Source organism: Leuresthes tenuis, unplaced genomic scaffold, assembly GCF_036924035.1.
Source record: "Leuresthes tenuis unplaced genomic scaffold, fLeuTen1.0.hap1 SCAF_23, whole genome shotgun sequence".
Lineage (NCBI taxonomy): Eukaryota > Metazoa > Chordata > Actinopteri > Atheriniformes > Atherinopsidae > Leuresthes > Leuresthes tenuis.
This window is the reverse complement of record NW_027325377.1, coordinates 21,043,090-21,063,534: the sequence shown is the minus strand read 5'-3', so window position 1 is coordinate 21,063,534 and position 20,445 is coordinate 21,043,090. Positions and strand designations below refer to the sequence as shown.

At 42.2% G+C, this 20,445-nt stretch overlaps 2 protein-coding genes across 6 annotated transcripts in view; one reads left to right on the top strand and one right to left on the bottom strand.

Moving 5' to 3' along the window:
- Positions 1–47: 47 nt before the first annotated feature.
- Positions 48–2,941, bottom strand: LOC140282597 (transmembrane protein 60-like). Its single transcript, XM_072377083.1, has 3 exons — positions 2,600–2,941; positions 2,187–2,304; positions 48–1,931 (listed from the first exon to the last, which is right to left on the bottom strand). The coding sequence occupies exons 2-3, from the start codon at positions 2,268–2,270 to the stop codon at positions 1,614–1,616; spliced, it is 402 nt and encodes a 133-aa protein (XP_072233184.1). The 5' UTR covers positions 2,271–2,304; positions 2,600–2,941; the 3' UTR covers positions 48–1,613.
- Positions 2,893–20,445, top strand: part of LOC140282595 (protein PHTF2-like) — a 30,589-nt gene continuing 13,036 nt past the window's right edge. Inside the window, exons 1-3 of one of the 5 annotated variants that reach the window (XM_072377081.1) lie at positions 2,893–2,914; positions 7,450–7,509; positions 14,751–14,830. In XM_072377081.1, the coding sequence (XP_072233182.1) occupies positions 14,786–14,830 (45 nt within the window). In that variant the 5' untranslated portion in view covers positions 2,893–2,914; positions 7,450–7,509; positions 14,751–14,785. Of the gene's footprint in view, positions 2,915–3,154; positions 3,323–6,839; positions 6,863–7,449; positions 7,510–14,750; positions 14,831–20,445 lie in introns of those variants that run through there. The other 4 variants (XM_072377078.1, XM_072377082.1, XM_072377079.1 and 1 more) reach the window with 4 other exon arrangements.

Genomic DNA, 20,445 nt, shown 5'->3' with positions numbered 1-20,445 from the left:
AAACTGTTATTTTGAAGACATATTCCACACAGAGTGACTTACGCCAGTCTTTATTAGAACAACACATGCATACAGTTCCAGGACGTGTTGGTTTTGTTTCAATAAAGTGCAAAAAGAAAAGAGGATTCGCATCAACGATTGGCACAAAATATATTTATAGAGTCAGCCGTACCATAAAGTTTGAATATGACAATCAGTTTAACAAAACACGATCAAGACTGCAGGTACAAAGTATCCCGCTTGGCTCTGCATGGTTACTAGTACAACATGTTATGTATTTGTTTTTTGCTCTGAATGTTAAGTTATTTGTCTGACTGGCTCGTGCTCCGCGTGCAGAGACCAAATGAAAGTTCAAAATGGGTCACATGATGATTTACACAGTACAAAGGGGACCTTGTACAGGGCAGAGGGGGGCAGCCCGTGGAAATGAGAGTATGAAATGCTTCCTAATGCTGGGCTTACACCAAACGATTTTCACAGTCTGACTAAAAACCGACAGTCTTTAGGAGTCTAACTGGAGTCTCGGCGCACTCCCGTCATCTCGATCGTTATGTTTAAGGTGATAATCTGCAGTCTGCGACCGCGTTTCATACCAGTCTTTCCCTAGTCTTGGGCTTGGGATCATATCAAACGTGTTTAATATTATCGCAGGTCGCAGTGATGTAACACAATCAACAACCAATAGATGAGCGCTGACAAAATCGGAAACAGGAAAGCAGACAGTCAATAACAAACATGTCGGTGGACGTTGAAGAACGAGCGACAAGCAGGCGAAAATGGACTGTCCAAAATTCTGTCTCATATTCTGTGGCATTTTCGCTTCTTTTTGGGGGGTTTTTCACTACAAACCACTGCACAGACAAGAGCAGCTGTAGCTAAAAGCTGCTTCTCCTCCATATTTGTAAAACTTCTGCTGAGCATGATGTGAAAAAAAAATCTAGTTGTAACCTTAAAGTAAATAGTGACCCTACAAGATTCAGTCTTTTCAAAATCTTTAGTCTGAGGCTAGTCTGGGACTAAAAACCCTAAACACTAGTCTTTAGATGTGAGCTGATAGTCTTTCAGAGTCTTTTCTAAGTCTTCTGGTGTGTGGGTAGCATTAATGAGTAACTGATTTCTCTGCATGCTAGCAACTAAACTTGTTGTCGTCTAAAGTTAACTTGGAACCGGTGAACCAAAAACTCAATCAGCTCAGGAATGAAAGGAAAAAGTGTGCGAGACTGCAGCCACTCACGCTATAGTGCATTTTATAACAATACTTACACTCTGCATTAGAGTCTATTTTTTTAAGAAAAGCAGCTGTGGTTACTTATATCAATCACTAAAAAAAAAAAAACAATACTGCGCATCAAGTGTTCAAATCAAAACATACAAGACGCTTTCTCCCTGTGGAGGATTCAGAGTCATCTCACAGGTACAGTTACTCTTGTTTAAAGAAGGAAGAAAACAAAAAAGAGGTCCTCAGCAGAGTCCCAGCTCTGTTGAACGCCGTGAGTTGTCTCTTCTGGAAATATAAGGCTAAGCTCCAAAGTCACATGAACACAAATCTACTCCAGAAACACTCTCTCATACTTGTACGTGATTATAGCTCAAGCTGAGGTTTCATTACACTCTCAAGCCTCTCTCCTTTCAGGAAAAATATTCAGCCCCAGCTCCACCAGAGCCCCCAGCAACATGGTCCACAGCGGTATGCACACAAACGTCAGCTTGACGTCTGCCAGCTTTTCCAGCTTGGCGCACAGTGTCAGGCAGAAGCCCAGCTTGAGCAGCATGGCTGTCAGGTACCAGGTGCGCAGACGCAGGTCCGGTGAGCCGTTTCGTGGGTCGTACCCGGGCTTGCAGCGGCCAGCCATCTTGATGGCCAACATGAGGATGAGGATGCCATCAAAGACCCAGACTGGGAGGAAGATGAGGAACCAGTTCCACTGCACCTTGAGAGGAGAAATGGTGAAGAAGATCATAAAGGCAAGGCTTTTATCCACCACTTCTTTTACTGTTGTGAGTTAGTTAATTGCTAATTATTTGTTAAACATATTAAGAATCATGTGAGAGAATTGGGTCATTATGGCAGAGAGCCACTGCATGGAGATAACCAAAAAGAGAAAAAAAATAACAAGAGGAAGACAAAATACAGACAGCAGAATTGAATAAATTACATGGTGAACAGCAGGGTAACAATACCATACCTTCCCATCCAGTTTGAGCACCAGCATGATGAGGAAAACCAGGGTAAAGACCCAGGTCAACAAAACCCTCTGAGCCAGAGACATCTCACTGTCTGTAGGCACACATCATCAGAGGAGACTAACAGGCCATACACCCAGAAGACACACACAGAAAGACAAGAGAGAACAGAAAGAGGGTAAAAATAACGATGAATCCTGGGTATATCCTCATTTAAAAGAAAAAAACTGCACGTGAGGCCAATCACCAACGTTGGAATAGCTACCAACAACCATAATTTACGTGTCAGACATGGTAATAAAAGCTGTAACTGTTAAAAATGCTTTATTTTTCATTCATTGCTACTAAACGTCACACTGTCAGCTAACGCTTATAGCATTTTTGCTAATCAGTCAATTGACAGCCTCTGACTTACTTCAGTGTGTTTCCATCTCGGTGGCCAGCATTTCTGTCTCCCCGTGTGCCGCGCATTAATGTTTACACAATGTTTCTGACAATAATTAACATTTTTTATCTACAGACGCGCCCGTTAACAACAAGGCAGGGGGATTTCAGGTCCGTTATCTGTTCTGGCCCCGCCTCTCTAAGAAGCCGATTGGCTCCAGTGTTATCACGTCACGTTACATTTTTTTCATTTTACGTTCATCACGCCGGAGTCTTACCGTACAGTTGTTGTAAACGCGCAAAACAAGCCTGCTTCTCTTGTAATGAGTTTTAACGTCCATTAGAGGTGAGTAAAGTTCTTTAACCGTCGTCAAGGGGTTGAGTCTATATGCGATGTAACGTTCAACTACATAAGATTTTCTATTTCAAGTTTGTTTTTAATTGGACTTTTGTTGCTTTAAACATGAACATTAATGCGATATACGTTACGAGTCTGTTGTTTCCCCATTTTCGAGCCTTTGGTAATTGGCTTAAAATATAGCGGCACGTTTTTATAGCGTTTTACGGTAATGAGACGAAGTAGTATTTTAACCGTGAGCGACAGAAAGGAAAAAGCTAATGCTTCAAAAATCTCAGAGCTTACACGCAGCATCTCCTTCAGGCGATGGAAAAGGCTGGCAGGGTCTTTGCACTTTAAGTCACGTTTCGATAGCGCATTGTTGTACCGTGTGGAGTTGTCGTCGCAGTCAAAGAGGTAAGACCGAGCGGCTGTATGTTAATTCAATATTCAGGACAGCTGTGTGGGCTCTTTGTGGCTGCCGCCGGTGGCTTAGTTAGCTAACAGTGTAGCACCACTTGAGCTAGCAGCAGCAGAAGTAGGGGGGAAAGTGTGTATTTGTGTTTGTTAATCGTCTGAACCATGGAGACTGTCTGAAAACCCCACGACTGCATCCATTTACATGTCAGCTGGCTTCACAAAAACCTGTCTTCATGGCGATTTAGAGCTCTGCGAAGGACATGTTCCCACATCCCGTCCAACAATGCCACAATATTCAAAGCCTGTATTGCTGCGTTTGCACCTATTATTGTACTTTTCTGTTATTTTCCAATGCGTTTAAATCCCATTTAAATTTCGTTTAAGCTACAACTCGTAGCTTGTATTTTAGGGTATTTGTAAGGTGCAACTGGTTTAAAATTAAAACCATTTTTTTTGTAGAATATTTTTTAAAACAAAACATTCTTCACAGTATTCAAACTGCCATTTGACACAAAATTCTGCCTGTATTTTTTTACAGGATAAGATGGCAGTTTGTGGGTTAAAGCTGTCTATAAACGAGATGCTTTTTGCCTGAGCAGATAAAGTGATGTCCTACAGCAAACCTGGCTCATCTTCTTCGCAGTTTGACTTTTCCTCGATTAAAACCAACATTACTATTAATCTTTTTGCTGCTTATGTATTTGATTACATAAGGACAAGTAAAATGTTAGGTTATAAAGACAACTGATATTAAAATTCTTATTTTTGGTTGACCTCTGTTAATCAATCATTGCTGGTTGCCTCTACCGGCCACTTCAGCAGGAGGTCAGGTTCACAGATTGGCAGGCTTTATGATTATCCAACATGTTTTTTTCAGCGTGTGTGTTTAATGTCATCCTCTCTGGCTCACATTTACCTAATTCAAACCTCTTCACCACACCAGCAGTGCTGATTCAGAGCGAAACATTTGTTAAAGTTTGCTCGTCACTCTGCTGTGAGAGTAAATTTGAAGAGATTTTGTCTATTAACCCGCTTACAAAGAAGCAGCTCAGATCAGGTTGAAGTCCTGAATCCAGTTAGAAAACATTGAAGGTGGCAGAGTCGATCAGCTGCTGGATGAGCAACTATTTCAGCTGTTGCACTTGACTGTTTGAACTCCGGCCAAAAGCTGAACTTGTGTACTGTCAGGTATGCATTGAACTTGTTTGGCAGCACCGTGCTGTGAGGACATTTTCCTACAAATAAAACTCTTTAATAAATAAAAGTTCTGTCTTCATATGACAGCTGTAGGTCAATGCCCGAGGCAGAAAGGTGATGCTTTTATTTAAAGAAACTTGGAACATAACAGGGGATAACATCTTTGAACAACTTACCGGGTGACACGTGGCACCGTTGAACAGTTATGTCAGCCCCTCATTAACCAGAGGGTGCACTTCTTTTAGCACTTAACAAGTTTGCGGAGCAGTTGTTCGTTTATCACTTGTTGACAGAAGAGAGATGAGCAATGATATCACCTTGGTGGTGTGGTGCCGTTACACCCAGCTACACCCAGATGTGGGATTCCTGGCTCTCTCTTCGAAGCCTCACGAATGTACACAAAGTGGCTGGGACTACACAAAGCGCGAGCCTTTTGCGGACAGTAATCGATCACCTGCTAAGCTAGTACTACTTGTCAGTCAGCGTAGTTGCTCGGCAGAGTCCACCGAATGCATGTCAGTCTGTCCATTGTGGTGTTTTATGTTGAACAAAGACTGCCTGATTGAGTGACCTTGTGTGTATAAACGTGACATTACACATGTTGTTTTTATCCCGTCCTCCTTCTTCCTCTCTGCTTTTCCTCTTTCTGTCTCTTGGATGATGACAATGCATCACATATCTTTTTTGTCCACCTTTTTTTGGCCTGCAGAGCTTCTTACACCATCGGCTGCATTATAGTTACAGCTGCAGAGCAGTGGCCTGGAGAAAGCGACATGATTATTAGAAAATTTACAGCAAGTACCACGACATGTTCTGCATTAGCAGCACAGCCGTGCGCAGTAGAACTGCTGAGGTTCTGGTAGATTGTGTTGATGTGCAGCCTGGGAATCGGACAAAGCTGAGAACTCATGTTTCATTTGTTCTGGCACAGTTCATCAGGCCCTGCCCAGATCAGGCCATTTTTCTTTAAATGAGGGGAGGTTTGTGATGTAAGACTTACTGTGTTCGCAGCGTTCAGACACGTCGCTTGCGTCATCATTTAGTTGATTACTCAGATTGCTTAAACTCTAATTGGGTTGAGAGTTAGTCCAGGTCTGAACTTGTGACGATCCCGGACTGATTCACGTTTGTGCCTTTTGTGTAGTGAAGCAAACCTCTGAGTAGTTTATGTGGGTCAAACTTTCCTTTTTAGTCGACTTAAGCAAAACACAGAAGAGAGGTGACCAAACAGCTGGCAAAATGACCCGTTTGCAATAATCTTTACAGGAAGATACTTGCATCCTATTAGATCTGAACCTTCCCTAAGAAAATAAGAACAGGACAGGAAAGAACTTAAGTGATCCTGATGGGAGTGCTTGTAAGATAAACAGCCTCGGGGTAAGATTAATGAGAATTGCAGTGATAATACTAGTACAACGTGCACATAACTGTTTTAACTTGCAAATAGCAGATACAGCTATTTTCAGACAGCACGGTGTTTGTTTCCTGCTTGGTCACTGTTGTTTGTTTCATGCTGGTCTGACTGTGTGGAAATATAACCTCATAACCCAACTGCATCTGTGGCTCCATGTTGATGAATTTAGCTGTAAAGGTAAATGGGCTATAAGCTCGCATGTGACACAGCCACTGCATTGGTTTGCTAGTGCGTGTAAAACCGGTTGCCCAGACTTGAATTCCGGGCTTGTTTCCATGTCATCGAGGATTTCAGTTGATGGTGGAAAACGCACAATGAGGGAAGATCTCTGCATTCATAATTCATTAAGCTTTTAGATGCGTTGACTTTTCAAGGCTTAGAATCAGATATTGCTCTTTAGGTTTGATCAGCTTGTATTCAGATCTCTCACGGTCTTTAAGGAGTATTTGTTATGCTGGCAGAATTTATTTATTTAGTGGTTTCAGTGGAATTTCAAGCTTTTTATTCAGCATCTGAAACCAGTTAGCTCTTTGGTCTGAGATTCATGTTTTCATATCTTTTGGGACAATGCTGCTTTTCAGATAGATTCTTTGAGATCCACCTTAAAAGTCAAGATATGAGAATTAAGAATAGCACTAATGTGCTTACTAATAGTCTGTATTATACTACTGCTGGCAGCCACATGGGTGTTATTGATCATTCTTCACGATTAAAACTCTGCTCATGTTATATTGGCGTGTTGCTGCTTCAGAAACTATGAACATCATGTGCTTATATAACAATGATAATGTTATTTATTCTGCTCCAGCCACTGCAAATGAACAAAAGCATGACAGATGTGAAACAAAAGACGGTCTGTATGTACTGGGTCTTGGGAAGATTCATGCAAAACTCTGAAATGACCTGTGCAAAGCAGATGTACTTTGGTGAGTGTAGGGCCAGATTTAGTCCATCTGTCCATCAAATTTAACCTATAAACTGTTTGAGCAACCAGTTTAATGCCTTTATTTTCAGTTTGTCTTAAAGCGTTCTGTCGCAGGTTACCTGCAGCGTTGAGTGTCATTATCAAGAAAGCTGCACAGAGGGATAAATGATGGTAATAAAGATGGCATGCGGGAGATTTATGATGATGACAGAGGGAGACGATGATGGTCCGTCGTCTGCGTAGCTACACGGGATGCACGTTTATTTCAGGAGTCTTTGCTGCCTGTTGTTAATCATTATTGTTTCTAAGAATACATACTGTGAGTAAATGCTTCTTATCTGTATGTGTGTGATAGACACTCAGCAAATGACACGTGCTGCTCTTTCAGCTTATGTGAGATGGATGAAATTGAAGGGAGTTAAAATAAACGAAAACCTTTGCTGCCTTATTAACAAGCTCGGCATGTTCGCGCGTCACACACAAACACACACATGCTGTGTGTTGTGTTTCTGGTTTGAAATCTCAAATGTGATCATCCCTGACCAAACTGCATCTGAGCTGTGTCTCCTCTTTGTCTCCCGAACCCAGTTCCTGCCGTCATTTCGCTGTGAGGACGCAACACCAGTCGGCTACACGGCCGGACCAGAGGTGAGTTTTGTGCCTGTGTGTGTGTGTGTGTGAGAGAGAGAGCAGCTGACACCCTCGCAGCAGCAGAACGAGTGGTATTGAAGCATGCAACAAACAAAAACTGTCTGTGTGCAGTTTGGGTTATGGGGGCTGCAAACTAGTAAACGCACACACACAAAGCCTCTCTGCTCATGCAGAACCAGCAGTTCATGAGGACTTGTCACTATGAAAGAGAGACAGATGGAAAAATGAGACTGTATAAAAGCCATACTTCCCCTGAGAGGAGTGCACATAAGATGCAGACACGGTGCTTTTTGTGCATGTGTGTGCAGACGAGACTGTAAAATATAGATGGCAGCTATGTGTTTCTAAGTTTCGGTTCATCTGTGGTTACTGGTTTCCCGTCCAACAAATGGCCACAAGCATAGTTTCTGTGTCACGTCGCCTCACACAGATCAGTGTTCTTTTTTAAACTTGCGTTTGTTGCCTTTGTGAACAAATTTGACAAAATATTTAAGCGTCAAACTTTCATGAAAATCCCTGAGTGCTCAAACGGCTACATTATGTGTGACAAAGTGACTTTAATCACCTTTTCTGCCTATTCTGTGTCTGCTTTGAGCTCCTTTTAACCACAAGTAATACTAAGAATCCAGCTTGAGAGAATTTCCTCTGAACGCTCATATTTGAGTTACCTTTGATCAGGATGGGCTCATCTTGTTTGACTTGTTTTATTCCCAGTGGACAAAATCAATAGGTTATTCTTATACTCTGCCGGGCTTCAAATTCAGGGCAGGATTGCAGGTATCTCACATGGTTTCACATTCCCCTGCATATTTACAGGGATATTTAATGATAGTTGGCCAGTGCAGGCAGTAAGAAAGTAACAGATCCAACTGTAAGCGCTAACTGCTGAAAACAAGGACATCGTGTTGTTTTTGTTGCGAATGTTGTCTTAAATCCACCATTTCTTCCTTTTTTCCTTTACTTTTATGTCATATAGTGCAAAGTGTTTAAATTGAGTCTCCTCTACTTATTTTGTACGAGTGAAACGACAGTGTGATATATTTGTAGAAAATGCTGATCTATCTACCGCTGTGCTGTCTAAAAATACATTAATAGTTTAACCACATTACCCCGACCAGTTATATCGTCATAGTTTGGAAAATTCTTGTTGTACGTATGAACAGAAATGTAAACCATTAACCAGGTCAACTAAAAATAAGTTACGTGTGCAAAACCAGAGAAATAAGAGAACAATGAGCCACCAATTGAAACCCTCAAGTTGGAGCGCAGCAACAAAATGCAATCTGAGGTAAGAAGAAGACCTGCTTTTGGGGTAATTTGGAGTATCCTTTGTGAATAAATCCTCCTTATGGCCAACGAGTAAGGCAGGAATTACCCTGTGGGTCGGGCAGAAAGGGCTGATTGAAGCGAGCAGTGTGAGTTAACTCAAAGTTAAATGATGCCCGTTCTGCTTCAGAGACAGGGGCCGGTAAGGGTAGAGTAAGTCCCGTATGTGATGAAAAACATGATCCCAAACACCTTGTTTCTCACACAAACTCTTTCTCTGAGTCCCCGCCCTTTGACCTTTCATCGTCTGTTGAGCAGAATCATGTTTCCTGAGGGCTTGCTAACACGCTCAAACACTTAATGTAACGCACACGTGCCTCCTCGCCCAGAACACAGTAACCTGCTCCCATCATGAAATATAGATCACCCTGATAGAGGGAGGGCAGCTAGTGTTGCACATCACGAGTTACCAGGCTCGTGAAGGAGGTCTCCTCCTGCCCGCATGTTTTCACGAGACACTCCAAAGACGCGTGACATTGTTTTATGTCCAACAAAGTGGATGGAAAACCAAGCTTGGTTTCTCATGGTTAACTGAACAACTGCTCCTGTTTAGTTAATGTATAAAAACTGCTTCTTTTTTCTTTTTTTTTTCCTTTGCTCTCAGAGGTCGGCGCCTAACTATTACCAATATCATTGACCCACAAGAAAACAACCTTGGAACAATTAAAAGCTGACCACAGATCGTGAGACATCACAACCATCCACGTTTTCTTGGCTCCTATGAAGATATAGATGTCACTCAACCTCTCGTAAATAAATTTAGACTCTAATGCGACTCGTTTTAAAATCTAATCAGCTCGTAAAACCAAAGATGTTGGATGAGGGAATGTATACAGTTACACATCACAAGGTTTAGGAAACCTACACTACATCAGCTGACCTTAATTTGTTTTTCCTATGCTCTGCCCAGCTCAAGACGCTGTCTGAGAAACTCCTTTTGTACAGAGAAGACTGAGCTCTTGTGTTTGAATGCATTTAAAAGTGCCGTGAAGTCATAAAAAGTTCAGTTTTATGTAAATCCTTTTCAATCCCTTAATTTCAGCACAAATCAGATCTGCACTGAAGGCTAAAGAATGTATTTGCATTTATCAACTTTACCTCTGCTGCGTGATGTAGAATTATCACTTATTTTGGCTTAAGATTATAGATTTTAGAGTTTCTTTTGATTTTTGTGGCCTCGACTATACGTCACGGTAAAAGACACAAAAGTAAAAGTTTCGGTTGCACATTTAGCTCTGCAGCTGCCCAAATATCAGATTAGATATAGTAGATTTGGCTTTTATGATGAAGAAAAGGGAGGAGTGAGCCTGAGCTTCACAAACTAGAGGCTTTAACAACCTGGAGCTGAGTGAAAAAATGGAAGTGGTTGTCAGAAATCAACGGCCACATTTACACGCTCGACACTATTCTGATATTAACTTGGTTAAGACCTACTTGCGGTGAATTAGACACTGTTTAAACAGCACTTTTGGATCGCCTTCACCAGGCTAAGGTCATACAGGAGCTTTCCCAGCATTTTGCGGCACTCACTGCTGCTTTACTGCGTTGCCTTGGCTCCAGTGTTGCCAAGTCCACTTATTATGATCAACTTTTTTAATAGAACGCGGTCACTTGCTTCCAAAGCCAGCTGTAATGGGGGCCGGAGTCATCACTTATACACTGCTCTGTTACACATAAACGGGAATACGAATGGACTCTTCCATCTGGAAACATCATAATCGGAATAATGTCTTATTTAGATTGAGGCCAGCAGTCAGAATATTGCTGTCCATGTCAGCCAGGCCACTGCTAATTAGAATCAGAAGGTTAGCGGGTTGTATCACCAGTTATGTAATGTTTAAAGAACCATTCAAAACAATTCTCTGCATCACCGTCGCACAGCTTACACAAATGCACACCCTCTTTCTTGGCACCCATTTAGCTCTGGTTATATTTGGGTTCAGCAGCTGGAAAATGCCCCAGAAGTGAGAGTGCAGTAGTTTAGTTTTTAATTAGTTTACATGGTAGCAAACAGATGGGTGAGCAACCGTTTTAGAATGATGATGTCTGCACTGGATTCATCATTGGTGTGTGTTTTATGTCTTAAATCTGTCCTGGACTGTGGGGTGACCACTGCTTTTGTCCACAGTGGAAAAAGACTGATTACTCTTTGGGCACAAAGAGTAATATATGAGCACATCTGACATCCTCTGCAACAACATTCTGAATGAACAGGTTGGATTGATATTCATTTCTCAAGTTATGTTGATTTTCAGTCACTGCTTTGCCAAAAAGAGTCTACATCCATTAGTCTAACGGGATATTTCCTATAAAGATTTATCATGGGACACGGCACCAGTCAAAGCTTCAAAATAAAATCCCAGATTCCCAGATTTATGTTGGGTAGAAATGTGAATCTGTGTTGAGATGCACAAGAGAAAATCTAGTTGTTAGATTCTCCAGAAGCGTTTAAATGTTTTACAACCCTCAGTTTGGTGTCTGTCACTTAACCCAGCAACTGCTGCATGAGCACACACACACACACACACACACACACACGCACACACACGCACACACACACACACACACGCACACGGTCGGGCCATGAGCACTGTGGCCTACATAATGCACACTGTCTAACTTGACTGCTTTCTCTGTAAATGGGTCAGCTCAGTCAGACAACTGGTCAGACAGAAATGACAGGCAGACGGGGTCTGCTGGGGTGAATTAAACCTGTTGTCAGACGTAACGCTACAGTTTAATGAGGAAAGATGGAAACATCTTTCGCTCTTTTCTCTTCTTGTGACCATTCAAGTGTAATAACAGTTTACAAAAGGACCCTCCCAGAAACCACCGTGTATTTCAGGATCACGGCGAGTGTGTGATTTGCAAAAAAGCATGTTGGGAAATAACTATTTCTTGTGTTTTCCTGCATAAATGATAGCTTGTGGAGCACAGTAAAGCCTGCGGTTGAGGCTGGATAAGGCAGTAATGGGCATCTCTGATTGTTTTTCTCAGCTAATGTGTGTGCGAATCAGTGTTGGCATCGCACTGAGGTATGATGATGGGATTTCGAGGCTTTGAACAAAGAAGCTCAGCCTGCTTTTTCTGTTTATTGTGTAAGACTCCAGTAATGATGGGGTCTCTACATGGATTTACTTGATTACCATTTCAGTTCAAAATCTCTCAAACTTCTTTGTTGCATCACAAAATGTAGCAAAAAGTGACGATATTAAATGTGAAAAGCACCACAAAGATGTCTCCTGTCAGCCATCTGTCGATTAAACTCTAGTATGAACAATTAAGTTTGACTCTCTTTGTAATCTCTGGTTATTACTGTTGGATAGGTTGAGTTTTGGTCTGTTTGTTGGGTTTTAGTTGTTTACACCACTGAGAAGTATGTCCTCAACTACCCAGCCAAGTACATAAAAGGCTTTAAAGAGTGCTGTGCTGGCTCAAAGTCGGTCTCTTTTCACTCAAATTTAACCACAATACAGTATGTTGGTTTCAGTATTGAATCTATTGGATGTTTGATTCACTGTAGATGTTAATCTCAACTTTAAATCTTTTGACCAGAAGTCGTTATTAAAGGAACAAATCACCATGTAGATTCACAGCTGAGGGAATGATTAGAAAAGTCATTATTCCAGGTCTACATATGAGAGAATTTGCTTCGATTTAGTCACGAAAGTACTATTCTGCCATGCTTTTTACATAAGTTCAGAAATGCATCTGGTTCTCTGATACTTGAATCCTGTATTTTTCTCACCCCAGTTTGGGTTTATTTGTTTTATTTTCCCATACATCAGCCCTCCTGTCCATAAAAAAAATTAAGTGTAATTTAATATTTCTCATGCATTTTCATTGCATGAGTGTGTGACGGCAACACCCCTTTCCACACAAAAAACCAACACATTATGCCCATAAATGTGAGGGCTAAGAGATGGAGGGAGGAGTGAGCGAGAACAAGACTTACTTCCTGTTGCTAAAAATGTATTGTGCCGACTGAGGCAAAAGTACACACACACACACACACGCACACATAAACAATAAACCATGCAAAAACACCTTTGCAGCTTTATGAGCAGCATGCATGCAGCATTTAAGCTGTGTGTGTGTGTGTGTGTGTGTGCAGGGCTCAACACTGAAAACCGTTCACACTTGACTTGAGTGGAACATTTTCTCTCCCTCCTGCTTTTGAACTTGACATTCTCGATGCACTGAGCTTGGACGCGTTCTTCCTCAGCTTTGAATATTAGAGCTTTGATGCACAGTAACACTCCTCTGTTTGAAGTGCTGACTTTATCACTCAGTATAAACACTCTGTTGTGGTCTGGCAGTTGGTTAATAAACGGTGGAGCTATCGGACGATCATTTACTGTGATCTGACACATCTGCAGCCAGATGGTCACAGAGCTCACTTTTCAGATAATCCCAGGGATGTTTTTTTTTGTATAGCATATCTCAAAAGAGGGGAGCATGGCCAGAAGTAACCATACCAGGAGCGATGACAGAAACCTGCTCTGACATCAGGGGTTGACGGCTCCAACTGAGCTTTTACATGCAAAGCAGGATGTTTTCACTCGGCTACTGGAAAATGAAAAGTTCAGCGTTGGGCGGGGAGCTAAGAGCTGTTTCAGCACACATTTGCCGAATTAAGAAATATTTTCCCTGGACCTAAACGTGCTGCTGCCCTCAACGCCTCCGACTCGCTCAGCAGGACAACACCGCGCTTATGTAACAGAGAAATGGAAAAGACTTAAAGACCGATGAGGAAGGAAGAGGGCTTGAGACAGAGAGAGAGAAAAGGGAAGGAGAGCGGCTAACCGCAAAGCTTCCATGTTTTCCACCGAACTGCTTCTCATTAACCACATCTTCTACTTCTTCCACCTCCACTGACTTACAGCGGCATCTCTCTCCTCATTAACCTCACTCATGTGCCTGAAATGTCTTTTCGGCTTCAGAAGAAAAGCCGGAAATGTCAAGCTGATCTAAAAAAGAATAATCTTTGTGAACCTGGTAATGTTGTGCAACGGTTCAACAGCTCTCATGCTGCTGTCTTTTTACTTTCAGTGACAAATGGAGTTAAGATCAATCACTGGGTTGCTGACCGGCAGCTCCAAACAGTTCCAGAGACGACATACTGGAATAGCACACTGATACACTCATGATGCTGGTTCCCTTCAGTTATTGATCAGTATCTGGCTTCATTGTGGGGGTGGTCGACTGAGGATTATAGTGGAAGATCTTTGGTTTCCGTTGGGTGAAAAAAGCACATTTGAAGATGAGATATTTAATTTTGTTTTGGTAGTTCAGCATGAGAGGAAAGCACATACATCTTTTTAACTGATCTAATTGGCTTTTTTATCACTTTTCTTGAACAGGTTACATCTGTATTACATCAGCATCTGTTTCCATGCATTTAAAACATTCAGTTTGGCCTTTTGTGTGTGTGTGTGTAAAGAAAAGAAACATGACGTGAACTTCTGTTACTGTTGAACACGACCGGGCTAAATGTTCTCCTCCTCTTTCCAGCCTTTAAAATTGTGATGGGGGGGGCTCAGTATGTAAATGAAGTGTTCAGGAATGTTTGGCTAACTCAGAACACTGTGTTTAATCATTAAACCTTAAGAAAGACTGTTTGTTTACAACATGTAAAAGTGACAACACTTATTCTTAATAAAGTGAGGGAATTAGTCTGAGCTTGTTTTGGTGGTTTGAAATGACTTCAAACAAAGCTAATCGTGTGTTGAGACTTGGTTTTAGGTTTGAGTTCTGAGGAATCTTTTACCTAAATACTTGTGTGTGCGTTCTCCTCCCTCTCTCCTTCAACAGATGTGAAGACACACCTTTCCAACCAGGTGTAGGCTTCAGTCGTCCTGTTTCCTCGTCACTCACGGTGCTCTTCTTCTGTGTCTCGCTGTGTGTTTCAGTCTAAGATGCCCTAGGCGGGAGAAGGGAAATGTAAATGGCTTCCAAAGTAAAAGATGCTGTGGTGTGGTACCAGAAAAAGGTAAGACACTGAATATCTCTTGCATGTCTTTTTTTTTTTCCCTCTTTCCTTTCCCTTCACAATAAGTGAAGGTGAGTAATGGCCTTGCGTTTGTGTCGTGTGTTTTGCAGCATGCTGATTATAATTTTAGGGGGCTTAATGGAGCTTACGCTTGTGTTTAAACTGCTGCTGAGGGGAATAAATGAGCTGTGCCTCTTCATGAACAAGACACTTTAATTGTTTGATAAAGATATAAGATATTTTGTGATTGTGGACAATTGTCTTCTAAAGTGTTATGACCTTAATAATCATGTAGTAAATGTATAATATGCCAGCCTAAACTGTTTGTATGAGTGTTAAAGTGTAACTAGTTCAACACACGACACCAGAATGGTCAGATTTTGCTGGATTGTGTCTCTTGACCCTCTGCAGATAAGCAAAAGTGATTCTATTGTTACGTCTCTTTATCAGTCTGGGTAAAGAATAGCAGAAACATTGATTCATTTCTTTCCACGAACGGAACCTAAAGATGGTTTCAAAGCTCTTTCATATTGAGCGAGCGGAACTGTTTGATAGCTCAGCGCTTTGGCCTCCTCGCTGCTGTCAGCAGCGGCCGTTCGGCACAGGCTACACCGGGCCGGTGTTGTGTGTCCTCTTGTTCCATAGTCTCAGATATCAGATCCCCTGCTGGACTCCAGAGCTGCTCCACCTGCAGCGCTCGGCTTACAGTCTCATCCACCTTCACAAACCTGACCATGTCTGTCGTTACAGCCTCATCTGTCTCAGCCCTGCCTGGTACGACTCCCCCTGCAACCTCTGTCTGTCTCTCTGTCCTGTTTGCACCCGGTAGATGTAGATGTCGGTACAAGCTTCCTCTGGAGTCTGATCTCACTGAACAGGACTCATACGCAACAGAATAAATGAAGGTTACGTTTGATGACTTTCGCACCAGTATTGGGGTTTGCACGTGTTCTAACCAAGCCTGTCAGGACAGAAGCACAGCCACTGACGACAATTCCTGAGTCATCATGCATAAACCGTTTTCAGCAGTAGTTACACCTGTCCTTCGGGGGCAGCTTTATCCAGGATGTGTCACAAGTTAATAAAAATGTTTTCCACCCTGATCATCTGAATGTTGGCTAGATAAACCTGGCTGTCCTTGCTTGCACTTCATAACTCTGCATTGTTCCTGTGATCTATAAAAGTAGGATTAAGAACCCTACTCATGTCACGTTTTAGCAGGTTTGCATCAGTTGATTGGCCAGTGATGGACTGCTTTGCTCTTATAAAGTCCTGATCTTATAACAGCTGAACTGACACGTACGATGACCTCACGCAGAGAAAGCTAGAAGCAGCAGACTGTCGTGGTTGTTTTTCACACAGTGTCAGGTATATACTCTTCTGCTCCCACGCAGGTGCACTGAGAGAAGGAGGATGATGGTAAAATGAAAAGGTCAACTCAAGCTGGGTTTGTTGGCAACAACCTTAACATACCATGTTTTATTCCTCCGATTATCTGGTAAAAATCACAAATGCAACACCTCTCTGGTGGAGGTTTTGGACCTATAATCTGTTGTTAAATGATAATATGATCTGCGTTTTGTCACAGTTGAATGTTCGATGTAAAACAAATTCAGCGGGTCAAACTGTAAACCTCTATTTTTAATCTATATTGTTGATAGTATGACATTTCCAGTATCATTTCCATTGTAACAAGTGGTGCTGAATAGTTTTCATAGGGATGAATTCCATCTGAAGAAGAGCCCCACAGACCAGAGTAGCCTGCAGACAGTTTCTGTAGAGACATGTTGCTGCTGAATTATTTAAATGCGTTCCCTTTAAATGCCTTAAAGTCAAACTGCACTCACCCAAGTATTGAATTGAAGCCAGAAAAGTGTTTTCCACTACTTTCTTAAACTGCTACAGCTGCATGAGATGAACAGGAACGCTCCAGCTTGCAGTGTCCTGTCACTGTTAGCGTTAGCCTAACAAACCTGAGCCCTGCAGAAGATTGAATACATGAGTGGCAGATCTCAGTTCAAACTGATTCTGACATGTGCAGCTCTCCGTGCTCCCTCCACCCTTCAGGCAATGAGTCACAGTATATTTCTGACTGTGCCGTCTGGACTCGGGCTGCAAATAGACTCTGTGCAGTGTTTGTGTAAAGGCTGAGTTTTTCCTCACCACATAGCCATGCCAAGCCCATATTGCAGTCACTGCACACGCAGCCCAGTAGTCTATATCTGCCCGGCGCCAGACTGACTTACTTTTTATGTCTGACACAGCATTTGATGCTGCCAAAAACAAAGCTGTTGTCAGTTTCTTGTGGAGATGGTTCAGCTATTTGTGAGCATTTTGTTGTTAATTGTAGCCTAGATGAGTGACATGCTTACGGTCTATTTGTGTGGCGGCTGTAAGGGTATTTTAAGATGTGGCACTGTCCGTGTTGTTGGTATTTCGATGAGATCAGAAGGTCAGTCTTAATGTGAAGATTCCCTGTGGAGGCAGTGGGACAGTGGAGGATGTTTTCGTCTTTGGAGTCGAGGGGAACATTTACAGATCACAGTATTTATTTCCTTATATGCTGCTTCCAGATGTAATATTTTAAAGCGGTCTTGAGCAATAGTTCTCCAGGCTTTGTGAAGATCTTTGGAAGTTTTTCTTTGGACATTGGCTGCTTTTTCACTCATCCTCGGTCCAGTCCTTGTATTTTTGTGGGGTTTCTGTTTTCTTCTTTTAAGCCACTTACTCTGACTTATGAATCATTCAAGCATTTCAAAAGATGCTGAACTCAAGGGATGAACTTGGTCAAATCTGTGTTATTAAAAGCCTGTTTGTTCCCATTTCTTTGGCTGCATTTACAAATTAGCTGAAATTTGACATGTCTCAGCATGGTGTTTAAGGAAAGTGGAGGACAAAAGAAGAAGTAGCAGGCCTGAAAAACTATCTGCCATCAGCAAAGCCCTGAGAGATGCATCTGGACCTTCAGCTGATCCATCTGTTGACCCAAGCCTCATCAGAAATGGTCTCCATGGAAGGGTGGCTGTCAAGAAGCCGTTCTTAAGGAAGGGAAACAGGGAGAAAAGGCTGAGCTATGCCAAATGACACAAGAAGTGGACTGAAAATCAGTGGCAACAGGTCTTATGGAGGGATGAATCCTCCCCTCAACATTATTGAAGCAGTGTGGGATCATCTTGACAGAGAATAGAACAAAAGGCAGCTGACATCCAAAGAAGAGCTTTGGGATGTCCTTCAAGAAGCCTGGAGAACTATTCCTGAAGACTCCTTAAAGAAATGACAGAAAGCTGGTCTCAGAGGGTTCAGGCTGTGTTGGAGGATAAAGGAGCTCAGACCAAATGTTGACTTTCAGGCTTGTTAGAAGTGTACAAACTCTGTTTCTTGCCTTTTTTACCCATTTAATTTTAGGTTTGCATATGTCTTAATAAATCGCTGCACTCATTTCTCGTTTTATTAGCAATATATAATTGCACAGCACCGCATCTAACAGCTTATGTATAGTTGAGGGTTCAGACATGGGACACGCATACTTTATGGTGCTCTTTGTTTAGTTTCCTTCCATCCAATCTACATAAATATAATCTAAATCACCAGCAGCTGCCAGGCAAAAACAAACCTGGTGCTGTTTATAATTCTGCATCTTTTCTGTGTGACTTTGTACCGGTAAAACCTTACTGAATTCTTCTTTGGTTGGTATGAAGTAAAACATATTTTGTACTTGGTGAATGTCCTCAATGTGTCTGCCTGCTTAAAGGAGGTTTTCCCACCTGACACACACAGACACACACACACACACACACACACACACACACACACACACACCACACCACACACCACACACACCTGTCACAGATAAAAATGGCCCTCACACACTGTGCCACGGTGCCATGTCACCATGACAGTTGCAAACGCACCAGAGGGGTTAATGCTCTCGCCACAAGCAGCTTTTTGCTTCCGTTTTTTCTAACGTCTTCACACATTTTCAGACTTTCCTAACAGACTTACTTCTGATTAATGGCGACGAGAGAAATTAGGTCAGTAGAGATTGATATGGGACGGGATAATTAAATGGAAAAGCCTTTTTAAAAAGTCACTTTGATAATTATCTAAATGGAGAGTTTTTGACTTTTAGCCCAACAAAGTGTTAAATTTCAAGAAATGATTGATCAGTCTTGTAAAGCAGTGAATGTCGAGCTGTTTCAAGGTTTGTTCATCTTTTACATATGTGAGGTGTTCCACCTGTTGGCCGCACCACACTGAGCTGAAAGTATCTTGTGTATCTGTCAAAGCTCGCCACACCTTAACACACATGTGCAAATATGCGATTCCTGCCAACAGCTGAGGGATTTTCCATCCCAGCCCGGCTCACTGTTAGGAGCTTTCAGACCTGGAGGGCGTAGCAGGAAAAGTGAAGACTGGATTTAAAGTTGGTGCTTGTTTGGCATTTATTTGGCTGTAAAATGACAAGATGGATGCGAGGAAGTTGACTTTTATACTGACGGTAGCTTCACACAGTTTATATGAAGTTGAGTAATGTTTAAAGACTGTAGATGTAGGAGTTTATTTTTAGTCTTAGTTATTTTCCTCCCTATAATATGGGGGTCCCTGGCTGCTTAACATCGTAACACTGTTGCTATGCGAGTCGTTGGGGTCCAACAAAACATGAATGAAGCGCTGGAAGGTGTGCTGAGACGCATTTAGCTGTAAAACTGGAGATTTTTCTGTCTGTGCAGAGTGACGCCTCCTTAATTTGGGATTTCTTTAAGAGCCTTGATCAGAGCGGGAGGATGATGATGATGATGATGATGCTCTGATCCCCTTCAGCTTCCCTCCCTGATGATCCGTAGCAAGCTGTTAACCCACATCCTTGGTTGTCGACACACAAACGTCTCAAATTCTCTGTAAATTGTGTGTGTTGCAGTTATGTAACCTCCCCCCACCTCCTTCTGGATCTGCCCTCCATCTGTTGTCATGGTGACGCCAGCATTACTGCAGAGGCAGACTTGGCCTCGTCGTCGTCTCTGCTGGTTCATTCTCGGTACTTGATTTGCTTATCAAATCACCGAAGACGAGTTTTCTGAGCGAGAGCGACGCAGTTTCTAACGTCCTTTGAACAGGTCTGATAAAATGTCATCTCAGGCCTCTATGGAAGCTGACTTTGTGAAATTTAAGGCTGAATAACGGAGGCAAAACTCAGGGTTAAGCCATCTGAGAGTCAGTAATTACACTCTTTTGTTATCAAAGATCTTTTGAGAGGAGCAAATGACAAACAGAAAGTGATGTGTGTGTGTGAGGATAAGAGGATTTACAGCGCTGTTAATCCCACTCTGTCAGATCTCAGCTACTTTCTGACTCTGTGATGTAACGACAGGTCTCTTCTCCACACAGCCTAAAACCTCACCTCTCATACTCCTGCTCTGTAGTCTGGTCATGTTTGCCCTCCAGTTGTCCTCCTCGTTTCCCGGCAGTATTCTCTAATCTTTGTGTTTGTTCATTTTTTTTTTTTTTGATAGGAGGGTTGCTATGGAAATTGGCTCTCGGACCAAATGTCACATTGGATCTGTCAGTCGAAGGTTAGATTTAACGCTGTCCAGTGTGTGTCATTTATCCACGTTCGC